Source organism: Macrobrachium nipponense, chromosome 19 (genome assembly GCF_015104395.2).
Source record: "Macrobrachium nipponense isolate FS-2020 chromosome 19, ASM1510439v2, whole genome shotgun sequence".
In the NCBI taxonomy this organism is placed as follows: Eukaryota; Metazoa; Arthropoda; class Malacostraca; order Decapoda; family Palaemonidae; genus Macrobrachium; species Macrobrachium nipponense.
In genome coordinates this window covers 40,352,603-40,370,612 of record NC_061088.1, presented here as the reverse complement: position 1 = coordinate 40,370,612, position 18,010 = coordinate 40,352,603, and the positions used below count along the sequence as shown (strand labels likewise).

The following is an 18,010-nucleotide window of genomic DNA, read 5'->3' as shown; positions in this document are numbered from 1 at the left end:
ACAATGGCCACCATCCGCTCGCCACTACATCTTCTGCCAAAATTCTACATTCCTGAATACGCACCCAAGCTTGGGCCAGCTAAAGGGTGGTGAATGGAAAAGAGAGGGATGGGTTCACTGGGCGACACAGGCCTTCACCCAGAAATAGATTTTTCCTTTGTCAAAATCCCTATTCTGGGATTGGTCTGTGTCACCCAGTGAAATAGTAAAAGAGAATCAGCCATACAAGCTTGGGAGATCTAGAATAAGACTAAAATATAATATATATATATATATATATAATAACATTATATATATATATATATATATATATATATATATATATATATATATATATATATATATATATAAAAGGAAAAATAAAACTTTTCCTTACCATCATGTTTTAATGACCTAAGATTAACAATAACCAAAACACGAGTAAATAGTGTAAAAAACATATATGGCCAAGTTCATACCATCACCAGGAAAGTCAAATAGGTAATGAATATACAGTTATATGAATAATGGACTATGTACAAGTACAGGAGTGGGTTGATAAGCAATCCAGTCCGATAAAAAAGGCAAGAAGGGAAGGAACACAAGCGAGGCAGGTAAGTGAGAGGGAGTACCAAAAGGTGATAATAGTGAAAATAATGATAATTAATAATATCCAACTTCAGGCAAGACAACGTTTCCTGCAGCCACTGCAGAATATTTAAGGGCCTCTAGAGACTTTAGATAGTGGCGTTTACATACTGTCATGGATTTCCAACCTGTATACTTTTTGAGATCATCAAAGTTCATATGATGAAAATAGTTAACTGAGGTAGCTACTGCTCGGATATCATGTACCTGAGGAACTGAATCCGGATTAGCTTGTTTAATAAAATAAAGAATTTGTTGTCTGATGCCTTTTAATGAAATGGTTCCACCTTTCTCTCTAATAAGAAGAGGACCTGAAGACCTATTAGAAGTCCTGTAAAGATAAGACTTTAGTGTAATAACTGGACATAATGATGGGTCCTGTGGAAGAGGGACAATTTCGGGAGGAAATCAATATGATTTGGTTCTCTAGAGAGAGCCGACAGTTCTGATATTCTAGCACCTGAGGCCAGGCTCAGTAAAAACAACGTTTTCCTGAGAAGGGTTATATAAGAGCACGATTCATTATCAGTATCTGAAGCTAACTTCAGTACTTCATTTAAAAACCAGGAGACCGTATGAGGTCGATTTACTGGTCTCAGTCGAGCACATGCTCTAGGTATAGACGAGAAGTACGAATCTGTTATTGTCTGAGCATCGGATTCTTTTAGAAAGATGGCTAATTTCCTCACTGCTGAATCATACTGCCGGAGTGTCGATTCTCTTTTGTCTAATTCGACAAATAGTGTGTTTAGCGGGTCAATATTAGCATACATCTGTGCCGCAAACTTCATGAAGTCCATGAAGTCCATAAAGTTAGGGCATTCAGAACTCTTAAGGAAGCTGACACAGTCTGAGTTTGTACCACCTGAGTCAGCTTTGGGTTGGGAATCCTTCTGGGCCGAAGTTTCAACTCTAGTAGAAGAGGAAACCAATTGCTCTTCGGCCAGTTGGGTGCTACCAACGCTTTCTGCCTTTTGAAAGTTCTGAGTTTGTGTAGAACTTTCATGAAAAAGTTTATTGGCAGAAACAGGTAAATCTTCTGCCAATTGGTCCAGTCTATGGACATTGCATCTGTGGCGTGAGATAGAGGATCCAAATTGGGAGCCACATAACATGGAAGTTTGTGGTTGGACTCCGTGGCGAACAGGTCCACCTGAAGGCCCAGAATCTGTAGGCAAATCCAATTGAATGATTTTACGTCCAGGGACCATTCCGATTCCAGCGGAGTTGTCCTGGATAGAGAATCCGCAATGACATTTCGTACGCCTGCCAGGTGAGTAGCTGACAGGTGCCAATGATGTTTCATTGCCAGCAAGAAGATCGCTATCATCACGTGATTTATGTGGCTTGATTGGAGCCTCCTCTGTTTAGGCAGTGAACTATCACTGCACTGTCCAAGACTAGTCTGATATGAATGTTCCTGGCCGGAGCTAGTCTTTTTAGGGTCAGGAAAACGGCCATTGCTTCCAGGATGTTGATATGAAGCTGGCAGAATACCATCAACCATGTTCCTTGAACCTTCTTGTGCTGAGAATAGCCCCCCCCCCATCCGCTCAGAGAGGCGTCCGTGTGGACTACTAGAGACGGTGGGGGAAATTGGAGTGGAACTGACTTGGAAAGACTCTTGATTGTCGTCCATGGACGTAGTCTTTTCCTTAGTATCAGCGGATTCAAGGAGATTTTGTCTCCGAGTCTGCTGTTGGCTCTTTTCCACCATATCCGGTTGATGTCCTTCAGTCTTGCTTTCAACAAGAGATCTGTTAGTGAAGCAAACTGAAGTGAAACTAATACTCTTTCTTGGGTACGACGAGAAGCCCGTCTGTTTTTTAGAAATTGTCTCGAAGCTTTCGCTATCTCTTTGCACTTGGTTGGCGAAAGAGATAGCTTGTGTGTGGTTAGATCCCACTGGATTCCTAACCATTGAAAGCGAGACCCTGGAATGAGACGGGACTTTTCCTTGTTTATCTGGAATCCCAGATACTCTAGGAATTTTATTACTTTGGCTGTTGCCCTGCGACATTCCTTATGGTTGGGTGCCCAAATAAGCCAATCGTCTAGGTAAGCTACTAGCGTAACCCCCTGAGCTCTTAGTTCCTGAACTATTGTCTCTCCCAGTTTGGTGAATATTCTGGGTGCTATATTGAGCCCGAATGGCATTACTCTGAACGAGTAAGCCTGTCTTCCTAGTTTGAATCCTAGGTAGGGAGAAAGGTTTCTCGCTATCGGAACGTGATAATAAGCGTCTGTAAGATCGATAGAGGTGGTGACAGCCCCACGGGGAAGTAAGGTCCGTACCTGCAAGACGGTTAGCATGCGGAACTTGTCGCATTGAATGTATGAGTTAAAACGGGACAAATCCAGAATCACGTTTCGTTTGTCCGTGTCCTTCTTTGGCACGGTGAACAAACGTCCTTGAAACTTCAGGAGTCTGACCTTCTTTATTGCCTTCTTCTGGAGAAGGTCTTTGGCATACTTTTGAAGGTCTGTCATTGAGATTTGGTGGAATCTGACTGGTGGAGGAGGCCCTTTTATCCATCTCCACCCTAGACCTTTTGATACTATACTTTGGGCCCATGGACTGAAGGTCCAATGGTCCCGGAAGAGGTACAGTCTCCCACCTACCTGGAAAGGATCATTGGTTGATTGAGGTCTTACTTCCTCTGCCTCCTCTGAAACCTCTGCCCCTGGAGGTAGCTCTGGAACCAGCTCTGTGCCGGTAAGCTCCTCTTGCTCTACTACCTCTTGCTTGCCTATTATAGCTTTGAAAAGTTCCCTGCGTTTCAAACGAAGCGTTGAAGGCAGGGGATGTCACGAATGTAGCCGAACTCGAGGGCTGTTGAGTTGGCTGACTTTGTACTAGGATAAATTGTTGCTGTGGTCGTGCCTTGGACGTCAAAGGTTGACCAAGCTGGGAGACAGGGACTGCTTGCACCACTGTCTGTGACTGAGAGGTCTGGAAGGGCTGATACTTCCTGACCCTCTTCCTATTTTTGGGTTGTGGTCCGGAGGCCTCAAATTTCCTCTTGAAGGGAAGGCCCCAGCGAACACGAAGGTTCTGATTACCCCTAGCTGCCTCACTGATGACGCCATTAACTACGTCCTCAAGGAAGTTTGGGTCCCCAGATCGAAGCCTTAATGAGATTGTAAGGCTCGTGCCTGATGGAAGCGTAGGCCAGGATATGCTTCCTGCAATTCCGCCTAGCAACCACAAAGACATACAGGTCACACTGGAAAGTCTGCAGCAGCGACTTTGTTAGGACCCGGAATAAAGGTTCCTCAGAGTAGACAGAGGCCGTCAATTCTGCCGTAGTAACCGAATTGATCGACCTACTCAGTCTACATTTAGCTTCGAATTCTGCCTTTACCAAGGCATCTGGAATTCTGGGTAGCCTATCACTAAACTGTGTGGAAGCACACTCTGGGTCGAGTCTGCCCACTGTGAAAGTTTCCGGAGCACCTACCCAGCACTCCAAATCTCCGGGAAAGAGCAGAGAGGTAGGCTCTGTCTTAAGTTGAGGCATTGGTTTCTCCTCTATTCTGGCCTGCAGAGTTAATTCTGCAATCTTGGAAGTACAAGGGGTCGGGATGTTATCCCCTACCACGAACATGGTGTAACAACCTTTATTTGGCGTCAAATTCGTGTTGATGCACTCCCATTCTGAAAGGGTGCAGACCCATGCCGACTGTGCCTGATCCCTAGGATAGATCACCGTCTCCTTGGGGACTTTGTCTACCCTTACAAAGGCTTCCTCGGCTAAACGAGCGTAGCCTGGGAAGGGAAATTGGAGGCCCGCCGGGAAGTATTCATAATCTTCCACCGGACAGGTGCCACATCCCTCAATTGTCAGCATGCCCACGGAGAAAGGAGCATGCAGAGCCAACCACCATGGGTTGTCCTCGAATGGCGGGAGCTTAGACGCACCCGGTACAACAAAGGATTGCTGTGTGCCTCCAGACTGAAAAAGTCCAGCTAGCAAACATTCCTGAGTTTGTAGTCTCTGAGCAAGAGACAGGATGGACTGTCCTGATGTTTCTAAGCCCGAAGCGAGCTGAGAAGACATCGATTGGAATCTCGAGTCTACCATGCTGCCCATCTTCTCTATGAGAAGATTTGCAAAAGCGTTAGGGTTAAAGCTGGATTCCAACAGTCTGGTTTTAGGACCTTTAGCTCTCGACCCCTATATGGGGGAGTAGCTTTCGCCGAGGCAGTCAAAGGCTTGGTAGCCAATGATGACCTGGCGGAGTCCGCTGAAGAAGGCTTAGCTGATCTGGCAGCCTTCTGCAGGGACTTCTTTGTTAGAGTTTTCACCTTGGGGATTACCGAACCAGACCTATCCCCAAGGATCCTGGACTTTGAGAAGCCCTGGAAGGAAGATGAAGAAGAAGATGGACTAAATACATTAATTTTAGAGCTAAGACCTCCTGCCTCACTTACCTCCCTACCTTCTTCCTGAGAGTCGATGGCCATAGGTTCTCGATGCAGGCTGATGTCTACTACCTCTCCGGTCACTTTCTCACATAAACCCTCTTCCAGGGGGATCTGGGTATCCAGACGGACCCTCTCTATGATAGGAGCCGCAAGTTCCCTAGCTACTGCTGCTGAAGTCCTTGCATTGGGATAAAGGAGAGAACACATCTCCTCCAACAGCATATAGGGGCATCCAGCGGTCACGTTCCTACCATAGCCACCCACCCAGATCTTAAGGTTTGCTAGTGAGGAGGCCTTGAGCGCCAGAGGGGTCTGTAAGAAAGGACGAAATCAGATCCTCCTGAAATTGCCCATCTTATATGGAACTATGATTCAAAAATAAACACTACTAAGGTGCGGATGGTACCTACCGACTCATTAGTTACGTTTTACACTAAGGCGTAACATACTTCGCAGCCATCCGGATGCCAGACTAGGATGTTGTCCATCTGCACTGAACAGCTGGCATGAGATTGGCAGACTACATGCCCACAAGGTTGTTGGAGAACAGCTGAACAGCCTAACTCCAGACAGTGTACCATCTGTAAGTTAGAAATGACACATGAGTACGGGCAGTCCCCAGGTTACGACGGTCTCGGCTTATGACGTTCCGAGGTTACGACGCTTTTCAATTATATTCATCAGAAATTATTTCCAGGGTTACGACGCATGTGCCAGGGTTACGACGCATGTTCCAGAGTTACAACGCCTACAAATGCTGATCTGGCAGATGAAATATGACATCAAAAATGCAAAATAATCAATATTTAAAGTTTTTTTTTGATGAAAAATGCAATAAGAATGCAGTTTACATAGTTTTGAATGCACCTAAAGCATTAAAAGTAAGGTTTTCTTAGGATTTTTGACAATGTTCCTTCGGCTTACGACGCGTCTCAAGAACGGAAACCCTGTCGTAACCCGGGGACTGCCTGTACACTTAAACTAGTTTTATGACAACTAGTTACAGGGAAAAAATCAACTCCTCAGTAAGAATTCTTACTACATATCAAACTGTGAAAGTCTCCGCTTGCTCCGGAATCCATAATCTCGTTATCGTGATCGCTAAAACCGACGGAACTGGCCTAATATGAGCAGAACAGGGAGCCAGGTAACCTGATCTGAATATGAACGCACCGGAAAAGAGTAGCTATTCCAAGTTAATTGGAAAAGTATTCTAAACCTAGTTCCACCCCCACCGGAATGGGGGCAGTAGCGATAAAATAGAGAATAATGGAAAACAGAGCGGCGGACACAGCAGTACTAATAACTTCCTGTGTGATGATAGATCACACTTCGACCGGGAAACACAGAGCCGGAGAAATACCCACAGAGATTACAAATCTTCTACTCCTTGACCTCCTCCGATTAATCCCCCGGGAATAGTGCTCGACACTCCAGCTGCTGTTCCCCGGAAGGGTTACTAGAACAGCGAGCTAACGAAACACCACCGGAAACAATCCAGACCGGAAGGAAGAGCACGGAGGGGGAAGGGTAACTGGTAAAATTACAAAAAGGGGCTACTAACAGAGACTACGTAATCTACAACTCCTTAACCTCCTCCGACTAATCCCCCTGGGATGGTGCTCAACGCTCCAGCTGCCGTTCCCCTTAAGGGTTACTAGGACAGCGAGCTAACGAAACACCACCGGAACAGATCCGGGCCGGAAGGAAGAGCACGGAGGAGAAGGGTAACTAGTAATCGCCTGGCAACAGCAACCGGTCAGGTGATTATCACCTTCTGAGAAGCCGTGGAAAAACCTACAACTAAAGGGGGCAGAAGACGGCAGGCCAACTGACACCCTAAAGGAGGTACTAGCCGAGGCTATACTAAACCAAAATATTGAAACAGGAATTATTAGAAGTACCGACGAATAAAAACAATCCATGTACTAGCCTAGCCTAACCCTCCTAAATCAGATATACCGATCTGGTTGGGTGGCTTAGGACGGCGCCTACTGGAACGTCGCGAAAGAGGAAACTCGGAACCTAAACTAACCCTCCAAAATCGAATATATCGACCTGGTCAGGAAAGATGGGTCTAGCACCTACATTCTGTGACAAGAGAGAATTCTCTAGTAAAGGATCACCTTCCAAAACTAAATTATTAGTCTGGTCAGGATCGCCAGATCTAAAACCAACTATGGTAGAGAGAAAAAACTCTTAACTGCCTAGCCTAACTTCCAAAATCTAACCTAGATCTGGTCAGGTAGGCTAGGATCGGTAATAATGCGGCCAAGGATAGATAAAAATTCATGTAGGACTCCCAACCTCATCAATATAATAGCAAATAATATTGTAACAAACTAAATAACAATAAAATCATCTACATAAAATGCATGAGCACCGCGAAATAATGAGAGTTCTTTACTTCTCAAGTAATATGCATAACACTAGGCAAGCCTAGGTCGCCTCAACACAATACTCGCGCATGTAGTAGAATGAAATATTATTGCACTCTCGTGAGGGAACCAAATCGCTCCTGAAGGCCTCTCAAAAAGAGAGAGAGGGAAACCCTCTAATAGGCTATACAGTGGTACCTCGACATACGAAAGGCTCAACTTAAGAAAAACTCGAGATATGAAAGCAAATACGAAAAATTTTACAGCTCTACATACGAAAATTGCTCAAGTTACGAAAGGTTGTTGCTGTAAAGTCCCGAGATTCGTCCGGACCACCGAGAACAATTTTAAAACTCCCGCGCCGCCAACTGAGTAAACTCGACACCATCCTCCCACTCTCCCATTGGTTCCTGATGCTAGTCACCCCATAAGATCCTGCTCTCCTATTGGTCAGCATCTACCCCTTGTGCTTTAAGTATTCTATTGGTAAAAGGATGCTGTAAATTGAAAAACTTATTCATGCAATACATTTAATAAAAAAAAAAAAAAAACATTAAGTAAAGATAGAATAAAGAATAGAGATGAATGGTTATTATACTGTTTGGTAGTTTCAGTAGTTGAAGAGAGATGATGAAAATTTATGGCTTACTGTGTACTTAGAAAGTGATTGCTTGGCGATCGTTCGATACTCGTAAGTGCTGGATGTAAACAGAAGTTTGGAAGCTTTTTTTGTTTTTGTTTATTATAGATAATGGTTACTTAATAATTATTTGAAATGAGTACATGCAATACATTTAATAAAAAAATTGTGAATTAGATATCATAAAATATAAAATAAATCAAACTGCTATCATCGAAGCCAACAAATACGTATTTTTTAGAATTCTTCTTCTGTTTTAATATTACGTTACGTATATGTTTCATTATAGCTGTCAGTAACTCTGTATCTCCATTAGGTAAAGATAGAATAAAGAATAGAAATGAATGATTATTATACTGTTTGGTAGTTTCATTAGTTGAAGAGAGATACTAATGAAAATTTATGGCTTACTGTGTCCTAGGAAAAGTGATTGCTTGGCATTCATTCGGTACTCGTAAGAGCTGAATGTAAGCAATCGATTGGAAGGTTTTTTTTGTTTGTTTGTGTATTATAGTTAATGATTAATTAATAATTATTTGAAATGAGTACATACTGATTATTTATACATTTTATTGGCATATTCTAAGCTTTTAGCTTCTTAGGTTTAGATGTCAGAATCATAAACTAGGCTACAGTAGCAACCGCTAACATAGGCTAGGCTTATTGCTAAGGGACATATGCTAAAGTCCTAATATATGCAGTAAAAATGGGGTGAACATTACATGCACATGCAGTTGAATATTACTCAAGTATGTACAGTGTTCCCCCCGTATTCGCGTTTTCCGGATTCGCGGACTCACACATTCGTGGGTTTTTCTTTGGAACCTATCTAGAAATTATTCGCGGACGGACTCGCCCATTCGCGGAATTTTCCGACGAAAATAATCACTAATTAGTGTATTTTGATGTTTATTTTCATGACTAAATACATTTTTATGATACAAAAATGATTTACTAATTTTCAAATATTAATTTTGATTAATACTGTATTAGTAAGTTTAATAAGTTTAAATATCACATAATAAAAATAATAATTCTCTCTCTCTCTCTCTCTCTACTACAAAGATGTATGTTTTTTTGTATGATAAATAAATGATTTACTATTTTCAAATATTAATATTAATTTATACAGCAATAATATCAATTCATTAAAGAAAATACCATAGTGAATTAGTAAGATTTTTGCTTATAAATTTAAAAAATTATGGAAGAATGAAGGAAATCCCAGTCAGATTCTTTCTAAAAAAAAAACAGATATACATATCAAGTTAAGTGACCGGAGGGGGAAGGAGCTGATTTGTTGCTGTCATCAAGTGGGCATCAAATTTCCTCTCTCTCTCTTTTACTGAGATGAGAGATTTTTTATGGTACATATATGCGTAATATGTTTATTAATATTTTCAAATAATAATAATAATAATAATAATAATAATAATAATAATAATAATAATAATAATAATAATAACTGTAATTACAAAAATCATATGTGAAAGTATTTTACAAATACTACGATAATCTCTCTCTCTCTTAAAGCGATGTATGTTTTTTGGATGATGATTTACTAATTTTCAAATATCAATATTAATGTAAACAGCAATAATATAAATTCATTAAAGAAAATACTAAAGTGAATTAGCAAGATTTTAGTTTATAAATAAAAAGAATTATGTAACCCCGTGTCTTGTTGCGTAGCCAGCTTGTTGGCTGGGTTCCAACTGTCAAATCCAGTGTTGTCATCTATGGATCATTGAGATTCTCTCTCTTTCTCTTTTGCTGATATATATGAGATAATTTCTATGGTACATGTGCATGTTTATTAATATTTTCGCATAATAACAATAATAATAATAATAATATAACTAATCTCAAAATTCACATGTGATAGTATTTTAAAGAAGTACAATAATCTATCCATTTCACTCTTTTAAATAAGGACAACCCCCCCCCCCCTCTCTCTCTCTCTCTCTCTCTCTCTCTCTCTCTCTCTCTCTCTCTCTCTCTCTCCACACGAGATACTAGCATGCGCTAGTGGTAACTCTCCCCCTCTGTTTGGGCTGGAAGTGTATGTATAAGTATATATCTTTAAGGACATTACTACATTTTATGGTAAAATAATAATATACTGTACTAGTTTACAAATAATATTACGTTTAATGAGATTAAACAGTAACAATAACATTCTCTCTCTCTCTCTCTCTCTCTCTCTCTCTCTTCTGCTATTGGCTGTTTATATATTTCTAATGGTAAAATGTTTAAGATTACTTTAAAATGATATTAATAATACCAATTCAATGGTATATTTGATCTAGGATAATACTTTAAGTAGACATTTGGTATTTGTGATTTCACATTTCATTGTTCCCTTGTAAAAAGAAAATGGGTCTCAAATAGTAACAGTATGAAAGAAAACGTGCATGACCGAATACTTATGGGGGGACTGAATTATTTTCACATACGTAACTAAGTCATTCAGTACGTACATAGTATGTATTTATGTATAAACATAAAATGTAAGATTTACTTTAAAATAGTATTAATAATATTTCAAAGATTAATATGAACCATAATAGGATATTTTATGTATATTTGATGAAGGATGGTCTAAGGGATACTTTGGTGTTTGTATGCCCAGGACAGTTTATGAGCATTTTTAGAGGGGGGTTCCAAACATTCGCGGATTCTAACTATTCGCGGGGAGGTCCGGTACGCATCCCCCGCGAATACGGGGGGACCACTGTACAGTATTTTGCCTTTTTGGAGTCATATTTCTTCCGTCGGATCGACGTCGTAACCCTAAAACATGTGTTGTAGGCCTGGAAATATAATTTACTGGGGTGTTTTTGGAGGGCTTGGAACGGATTAGCCATTTTGCATGTAAAATGTGGTCCAAGATACGAAAACCTCATGATACAAAGGGCGCCTCGGAACAGATTAATTTCGTATCTCGAGGTACTACTGTAATTAAAATTGATAAAATTTATTAAAACAACCTATCGGAACCCATCAGGAGCGAAATGGTAAAATTCCACGATAACTGTAACGTATACTGTAATGAGCAAAAGGGATAATGATTTATCGTAATAAAAAAGTTGAGGAGACTAAGTACGCGAACCACAATGCATTTAAATGGCCGACCAGAGAGACGATACGCTCGGCTCCCAGGTAACATTACAAATAAACAACACCACATAAAATGCACCGTTGCCCAAACACGTTCAAAGTCAGAAAAATAATACTCAACTTAGATGAAGATGCTTCTTGAAGTTCAGAAGACATGAAAAATCCAAAAATCACAAAAATTCAATTTCACAACAAAAACACATCTATGTGTCAACGAGCGCTATGAAGGAATGAAGAATCTTGGCAGAAGAAGTAGTGGCGAGCGGAGGGTGGCAGTTGTAACGGCTCCTCTCTGGTGAGGGATTTTGAGAGAGGAGAGAACTATTGGCTGGAAGTCTGTGGTAGTGGCATCCACTCGCCCTGTTTTTATACCGACACCTATGAAGGTGATCGATCCAGAGGTAGTAACTCTGGCATTCCATATGGCTTTTTTCTCTGGTATATTTAGCAATTATTTATACCTTGAAATGAGTGTTATAAGGAACATTTCACTGGGCGACACAGGCCAATCCCAGAAGGTAAATTTTTTAAAGATTATTTCATGGTCGCTACTCACTGTAGACCTACTTATGTTACACCAGGCGGTTGTTATTGCACCAACACTAATGATACGTCACACATGCTCCCCTCACATGTTCATATCAGTGGGCGCATTCTACTTTTGGATATACATATTTAATTTTTTTCAGCGTTGAGGTGTAAAAGCAATCAAATAGGACTATTTAAAATTTTATGCTTGCTTTGGAAGTATTATTCATGTATGACAATTATTTTAGTTTTTTTTTTATTTAACATCTGAAGTGAGGTTTAATTGACGACTTCATTTTGGTTAAATGCTTCAGTGATGAGTGAACGAAAGTTTTGAAAATGTTTCGTAAGACTTATTTCTGAAATTTGGCTAAACGTGACATTTTCTTACAGTTTTGAAATATATGACAGATTTCACTCTTATGAAAGATATTATGGCCTTATTGTATGCAATAATCGCATTTTTGCATGGAAATAATAGATAAATATGGAGCATGCTAGGTTGCCAGTTAGTGAATTTTGAACGAAATCCTATGGAGTCATGTCACATGAGATTTGAGTATTACTGTACTACATATGTTATGTTTATAGTGTCGATAGCTGAGACTGTAGCTAACTACTGACACTTCAAGGATTAGCCTATTAAAAATCTTGCAGGATTTTCATAATAAATTTCAATAATCTGAAGTTCAATTGTGATTCTTACCGTTTTCCTCGCCAAATGGGAATGGGAACAACGCCTACTAGCAGTGACTGACCAAACCACTTTGTTTACAAAAATCTTATGATTCATTGGGTTGGCTTCCGTATTTTTGTTTAAGCTCAGATGAAAAATTTGCTCAAAATTTTGCGTTGAAATCTGATTATTTCAAGTTCTAGTACGATCAAGGACTGGGTCTCTCTACTGTATTTTACAAATTAAGCTTCAGCTACTTATAAAGACTACAGTGAATTTTAAATTCTTATAATTATCATAGAGAAAAGTTTTCTTACTCAAAAGATACAACTTGAATAAAAGTATTAAGTCAAAAGTAAAATGAAGATTGCTAATCTCTCAGATATCAGGCCTTTTGAAAGGAGAAAGACATAAACAATCAAATACTTGATATTTTATTGTTTGTACCCTACAATATACAAAATATATCTATCACAAGTCAGACAGCTGAAATACAAAAGCTATAAAAACAGCAAGACTGCTGCCTTTTTTCAGTACAGTTATGTAAAACAAAACCTGACATTTCTATCACAGAAAGGGTAGACATTGTCTTTTATCATACATACTGAATGAAGTAGAGAGAATTACATCTCTGGACAAATAAAATCCTTCAGCAAATTCTACATAACAAAACAACAAATATCAAACTCCAAGTGAAGTCAAACAGAGTAAAGAACTGTCTTTAAGCAATAAACCTTTTTAATGAGGTAGCTATTACATATGCAACTATCACAAAGAAAAAATCCCTTATGTTTGAAGAAATAAGCAAATACCACTCACAGGTGTAATGCACCTAACAAGCTGGAAACATGTGGATGCTAATAGTATCATGATAAATTTCAATTTATTCTCTTGTGAACCACAAAGAAAGAAAATCAAAAGATATGTATACATAATCAAGCAATATTCATGCATAAATAGATTTAGCATTTATATATTGCATGAAAGAATGATCAAGAACTGCATAAAACTGGATACATGATAACCAATAAAGACAACAAGGCAAAACTTAATAAGCCAGAAAGAATAAACAAAACCACATAGAACTGAAGCTATAAGAAAAATAAAAAAGGCAAAACTGAAAATACTGCAAATTACTATGTAAGCAAAAGCTTAAAGTTGCAGTATGGTATACGTAAAGCCCAGAAAAATAAAAAAAATGCAGGCAAAAGCAAATCATCTGGCAAAACCACAGTAGAATTTGGGTAGCATGTACATTTTCCCATAAGAAAATTTTTTGTATAACATATTACGTTTATAAAACGGTTAAATAAAATGAGAGGGTAAAGGAAACCAGGTACGTATTAACCCAACTGAAGGCAGCACACAATACATTTATAAAAATCAAAAGCTAATGTGACTGCTTACACAGCCTAAGTTTGTAAATATTAGTACAGTATACAATAATTATTTCTATATCATGACTATTAAAAATAATGAAGAAAAGGCCATTCATCACAAAGCTACAAAATTTCATCAGTGTGTGTCAGTAAAGTAACTATTAAATAAAATGTAAATAGTACTTACTGATGCTACAAGCGAAGTTAAATTTAGGATGTGTGCATTATGCTAAATACAATTTAATAAATACAGCTACTGATTAAACTGAAGCAAAAGTGCTCCAAAATGTTATACGTATATCCTAAAAAGACGGTTACTTTTGTATGAAGCATACAATGAGTGAAATATTTTAAATAGTAATGTAGTAAGAAAACTATTGACAAAATAGGGAGATCCATGTACCTTTAAATATTCAAATATAATGTTTTTTGCCTCGCTTATTTCACAAAACTTCCTACCAAAAGTTAGCAAGTTTTGTTGGTTAGTGACTTCTGAGTGACAATAAAAGAACAATTTTCACATAAGCCAAAATTTCCCTCTGGCTCATTGTATTCATAATTTAATCTCCAAGTGTGAGGACTGCACAACAATCTACTTCATAAAAGACAAATACAATCCTCTGTTGACTTTCCTCTACAGCATTTCTGAAGTGATTAGTGTCATCTACAGGCATAAGCCTATGATTTAATCAATCAATATCTACCTATCTTTACAATAATACTGATCTTTTTCGAATTTTGGACATACTGTACTGTAATTTCCCATATTTACTGGTAAGTGACATGTACTAAATGTTACCAATGACCAAATAATAACAGAGCAGCCCAAAAGATTTGGAAACTACTTGTTAAGACAAGGGGTACTAGCAACTGGAGAATATCTGCATAATCAGTTTGATGAGTTGGTATGCTTATTTTCTTTTCATAATGGACAAATTAGCATGCCATTAAAAATGTAAAAGTAGGATAAAAAGAAAAAAACTTGTGCTGAGACTCAAGGATAGCAATACGTATGCTTTCCCGAATAAAAAATATAGGAAGGGTATAACAAATTAAAAGCAGTAAAAATGAACATCACACTAAGATAGCAGTAAAAAAAATTAATTTCATGTAGACTTAATTATATTTTTTACTACTTCAAACACTTCTATTTCTAAATATATTTGCAGAAGAAAACATTTACAAGGACAAGAATAACCTATTTTAACCTGCTAAATTTATCTGGGCCAAGTATTTTGTAGCAAGAAGCTTTGTACTCCATGAGGTGAGCTCGTCTACAATCAGAAACGGTTTCATAAATTTTCTCCACCACTGGAGGGAGCGGAGGGATACCACTAAGAGCGGCTAAATCATTATTATAAACCCACTGTATTGGACCAAATTTATGAAAATATTTTAAAGGTTTCCCAGTACCACACTTCTCTTCCAATTCCTTTTGAGTCTGCTCATCCATCTCCATTTTAGATGGTAGAGAAATGAGGTCTCCCACAAATTTTAAAAAGAACTGTACCTAAGAAGAAAAGAATGCCGCTATAATATGAGGGGCTAAAAAAAAAGTATAGGAATTATTTTATACTTTTTGATAAGGTTCTCAAATTATGCAAGCTAAGATAAATAACAAACCCCCAGCCCCCCAAAATGGTTTTAGTGCTGCCAGAAACTCCTAACATTTTTTTTAATATCTTTACTAAATGAAAGAAAATTTCAACTGAAATAAAAATGAACAGTACCTGTATCCAGCATCACATACAACCATGTATGTCAGAAATTGTCTGCATTCCTGACCTCTGACATTTCTAGCCTCAATATTGTATGTGAATATTCTCACACTGAATTCTTCTGGAAAATTTTATCAAAATCCTATTCACTTTCCAGTTACCCCGTTTTAGTAAATAAATGAATTACTGCATTTTCATGCATATAATGTGGTATTTTAATAGTCTAAAATATAAATGGCAAAAAATTCACCCTGCACTGTGTGTGGGTAAAGGGAAGTGTCAAGGTCAGTCTACAAGATACAGACAACTGGTTTCAGTTTTGCGGGGCTGGTACACTCACAAACCCCTCAACAAAACTGTTACCCAAATTGTCATACATGCTGATATATACAGCCACCTGGTATATATCTAAACAAAATCACGTAAAAAAACAGAATTGTGACAGCTTAAATTTTTATGTAATATATAAATACCATAAAATATCTAAAAACAGTTTATAAAACCACATTTCTACTTCTGCACCATAAAGAAAGGGGGAAAAATTTACAGTTATAAGCTCTATAATTGTTATGACAAGTAAATAAAATGTATGACAAGTAAATAAAATGATATCTAAACAACCATTTATAAACAACAATTTATAAACAACAATTTATAAACAACATTTATAAAAAACATTTATAAACAACAATTTTGGGGGACACTCTGGAAGGAATAAAAGTAGCCTCTATTCCCTTCAGTCTTTCCAAGTCCTTGGATATGGAGTGGCTTACATCATTGATTTAAGAGCGACTAAGAATGGCTCATCGACTTTTGAGCGCAAGACAAATGAGTGTCGACAATTGAGCGCTCGAAAATTGAGCGCACGACAACTGAGTGCCGAATTTGAGCGCCATAAAGAAATTTAGTTTTAAGCTTTATTTGCTGACATGTAAATAAAATTGTATCTAAACAAAATCGTGTAAAAAAACAAATTGTGACGGCTTAAATTGTTATTTATGATATATAAATACCATAAAATCACTAAAAACAGTTTATAAAACCACATTTCTACTTCTGCACCGAAAGAAAGGGAAAAAAATTACAGTTATAAGCTTTATTTGTTATGACAAGTAAATAAAATGACCTCTAAACAAAAATCAAGTTAAAAACTGTTTATAAAACCAAATTTCTACTTCTGCATGCTAATGATAAAATATATTGAACGAAGATATTCTAGTCAGTCTCTTGAAGAATATTCGCTACCAAATTTTGATATACAGGCGGTCCCCGGGTTACGACGGTTCCGGCTTACGACGTTCCGAGGTTACGACGCTTTTTCTTAAATATTCAATGGAAAAATCCGTCCTGGGTTACGACGCTTGTTCCAAGGTTACGACACTGACGCTCCGAGTTAACGACGCTTTTAAAAAACGCATACTATGATAAAAATCCTTTATAGTTTACCACAGTATATTAATAAAAATAAGTTTCTGGTTAGATTACAACAAAAATTTTGAGGTTATGATGATTTTCGACACTTTTTATGTCGTATTTTTCAATGTTTTTTAGTGACGCCTCATATGCGGAACTAGTTTCCGAGCGAATGAATACATACTAGCTTGCGGTGCGCAAAGTTTACATATAACAGTCCAAAAGCGCAAATAATGAAAAAATCATTGCTTGTTTCCAGTAATAATAACAAAACGAAGTTTCTGGTTAGATTACAACGCAAATTCCAAGTATCCAAAGACAGACATTATCCAGTAATTTGATCAGAGAGAGAGAGAGAGAGAGAGAGAGAGAGAGAGAGAGAGAGAGAGAGAGAGAGAGAGAGAGAGAGAGAGAGAGAGAGAGGCGTCTTCCGACGCTCCGAGTTAAGGACAGAGAAGTGTTCGTTTCGTTAAACAGCCTGTGACTCATGCCAGTAAATGTTTTGTTGATACTAATAATATAAGCCTATTTAAAGATACGTTTACTTTAATTAGTCTATATGATACGTAAATAGTAATCAACTGTTCTTGTAGCCCTCAAGATTTGGCAAAATCGAAGTATCCAAAGAGAGACATTATCCAGTAACACTGGAACCTTGACATATGAATTTAATTTGTTCCGTTACCATCGTCGTATATCAAAACAGTTGTATCTCAAAGCATTTTTTCCCATTTAAAATAATGTAATATGCATTAATCCGTTCTAGTGCTATGAAACCACACCTAAACACAGCTAAATTACATAATATACACAATTTATACACAAATAAAACAAAGTAATAACACACATAATGATAAAATAACATAGCAATGTGATAAAAGATAATAATGTTAATAAAATCAATTAAAAAAAAAGGAATTTTACTTACCACAACGAAAGATGACGTGAGGCCAGCAGGGGGAGGAGGTAGGGAAGGGTGGCAGGGAACGATTTGTTCTCTTTTTATTTACGTATGTACACTAATAACTACGTAATAAACACAAATGAAATAACATTGCTAAACTAATTTGTATTTATTTTTTTTAATTAGTTCGTAGTTTAG

At 37.9% G+C, this 18,010-nt stretch overlaps 1 protein-coding gene across 10 annotated transcripts in view; it reads right to left on the bottom strand.

The window, feature by feature from the left end:
* The window catches only part of LOC135216603 (uncharacterized), a 465,366-nt gene that overhangs the window by 182,387 nt on the left and 264,969 nt on the right, over nucleotides 1-18,010 (bottom strand). The window contains exon 8 of one of the 10 annotated variants that reach the window (XM_064252021.1): nucleotides 12,826-15,287. The exons of the other annotated variants lie outside the window; for them this stretch is intronic. Coding sequence (XP_064108091.1) covers nucleotides 14,976-15,287 — 312 coding nt within the window. The 3' untranslated portion in view covers nucleotides 12,826-14,975. Of the gene's footprint in view, nucleotides 1-12,825; nucleotides 15,288-18,010 lie in introns of those variants that run through there. 10 annotated transcript variants of the gene reach the window in all.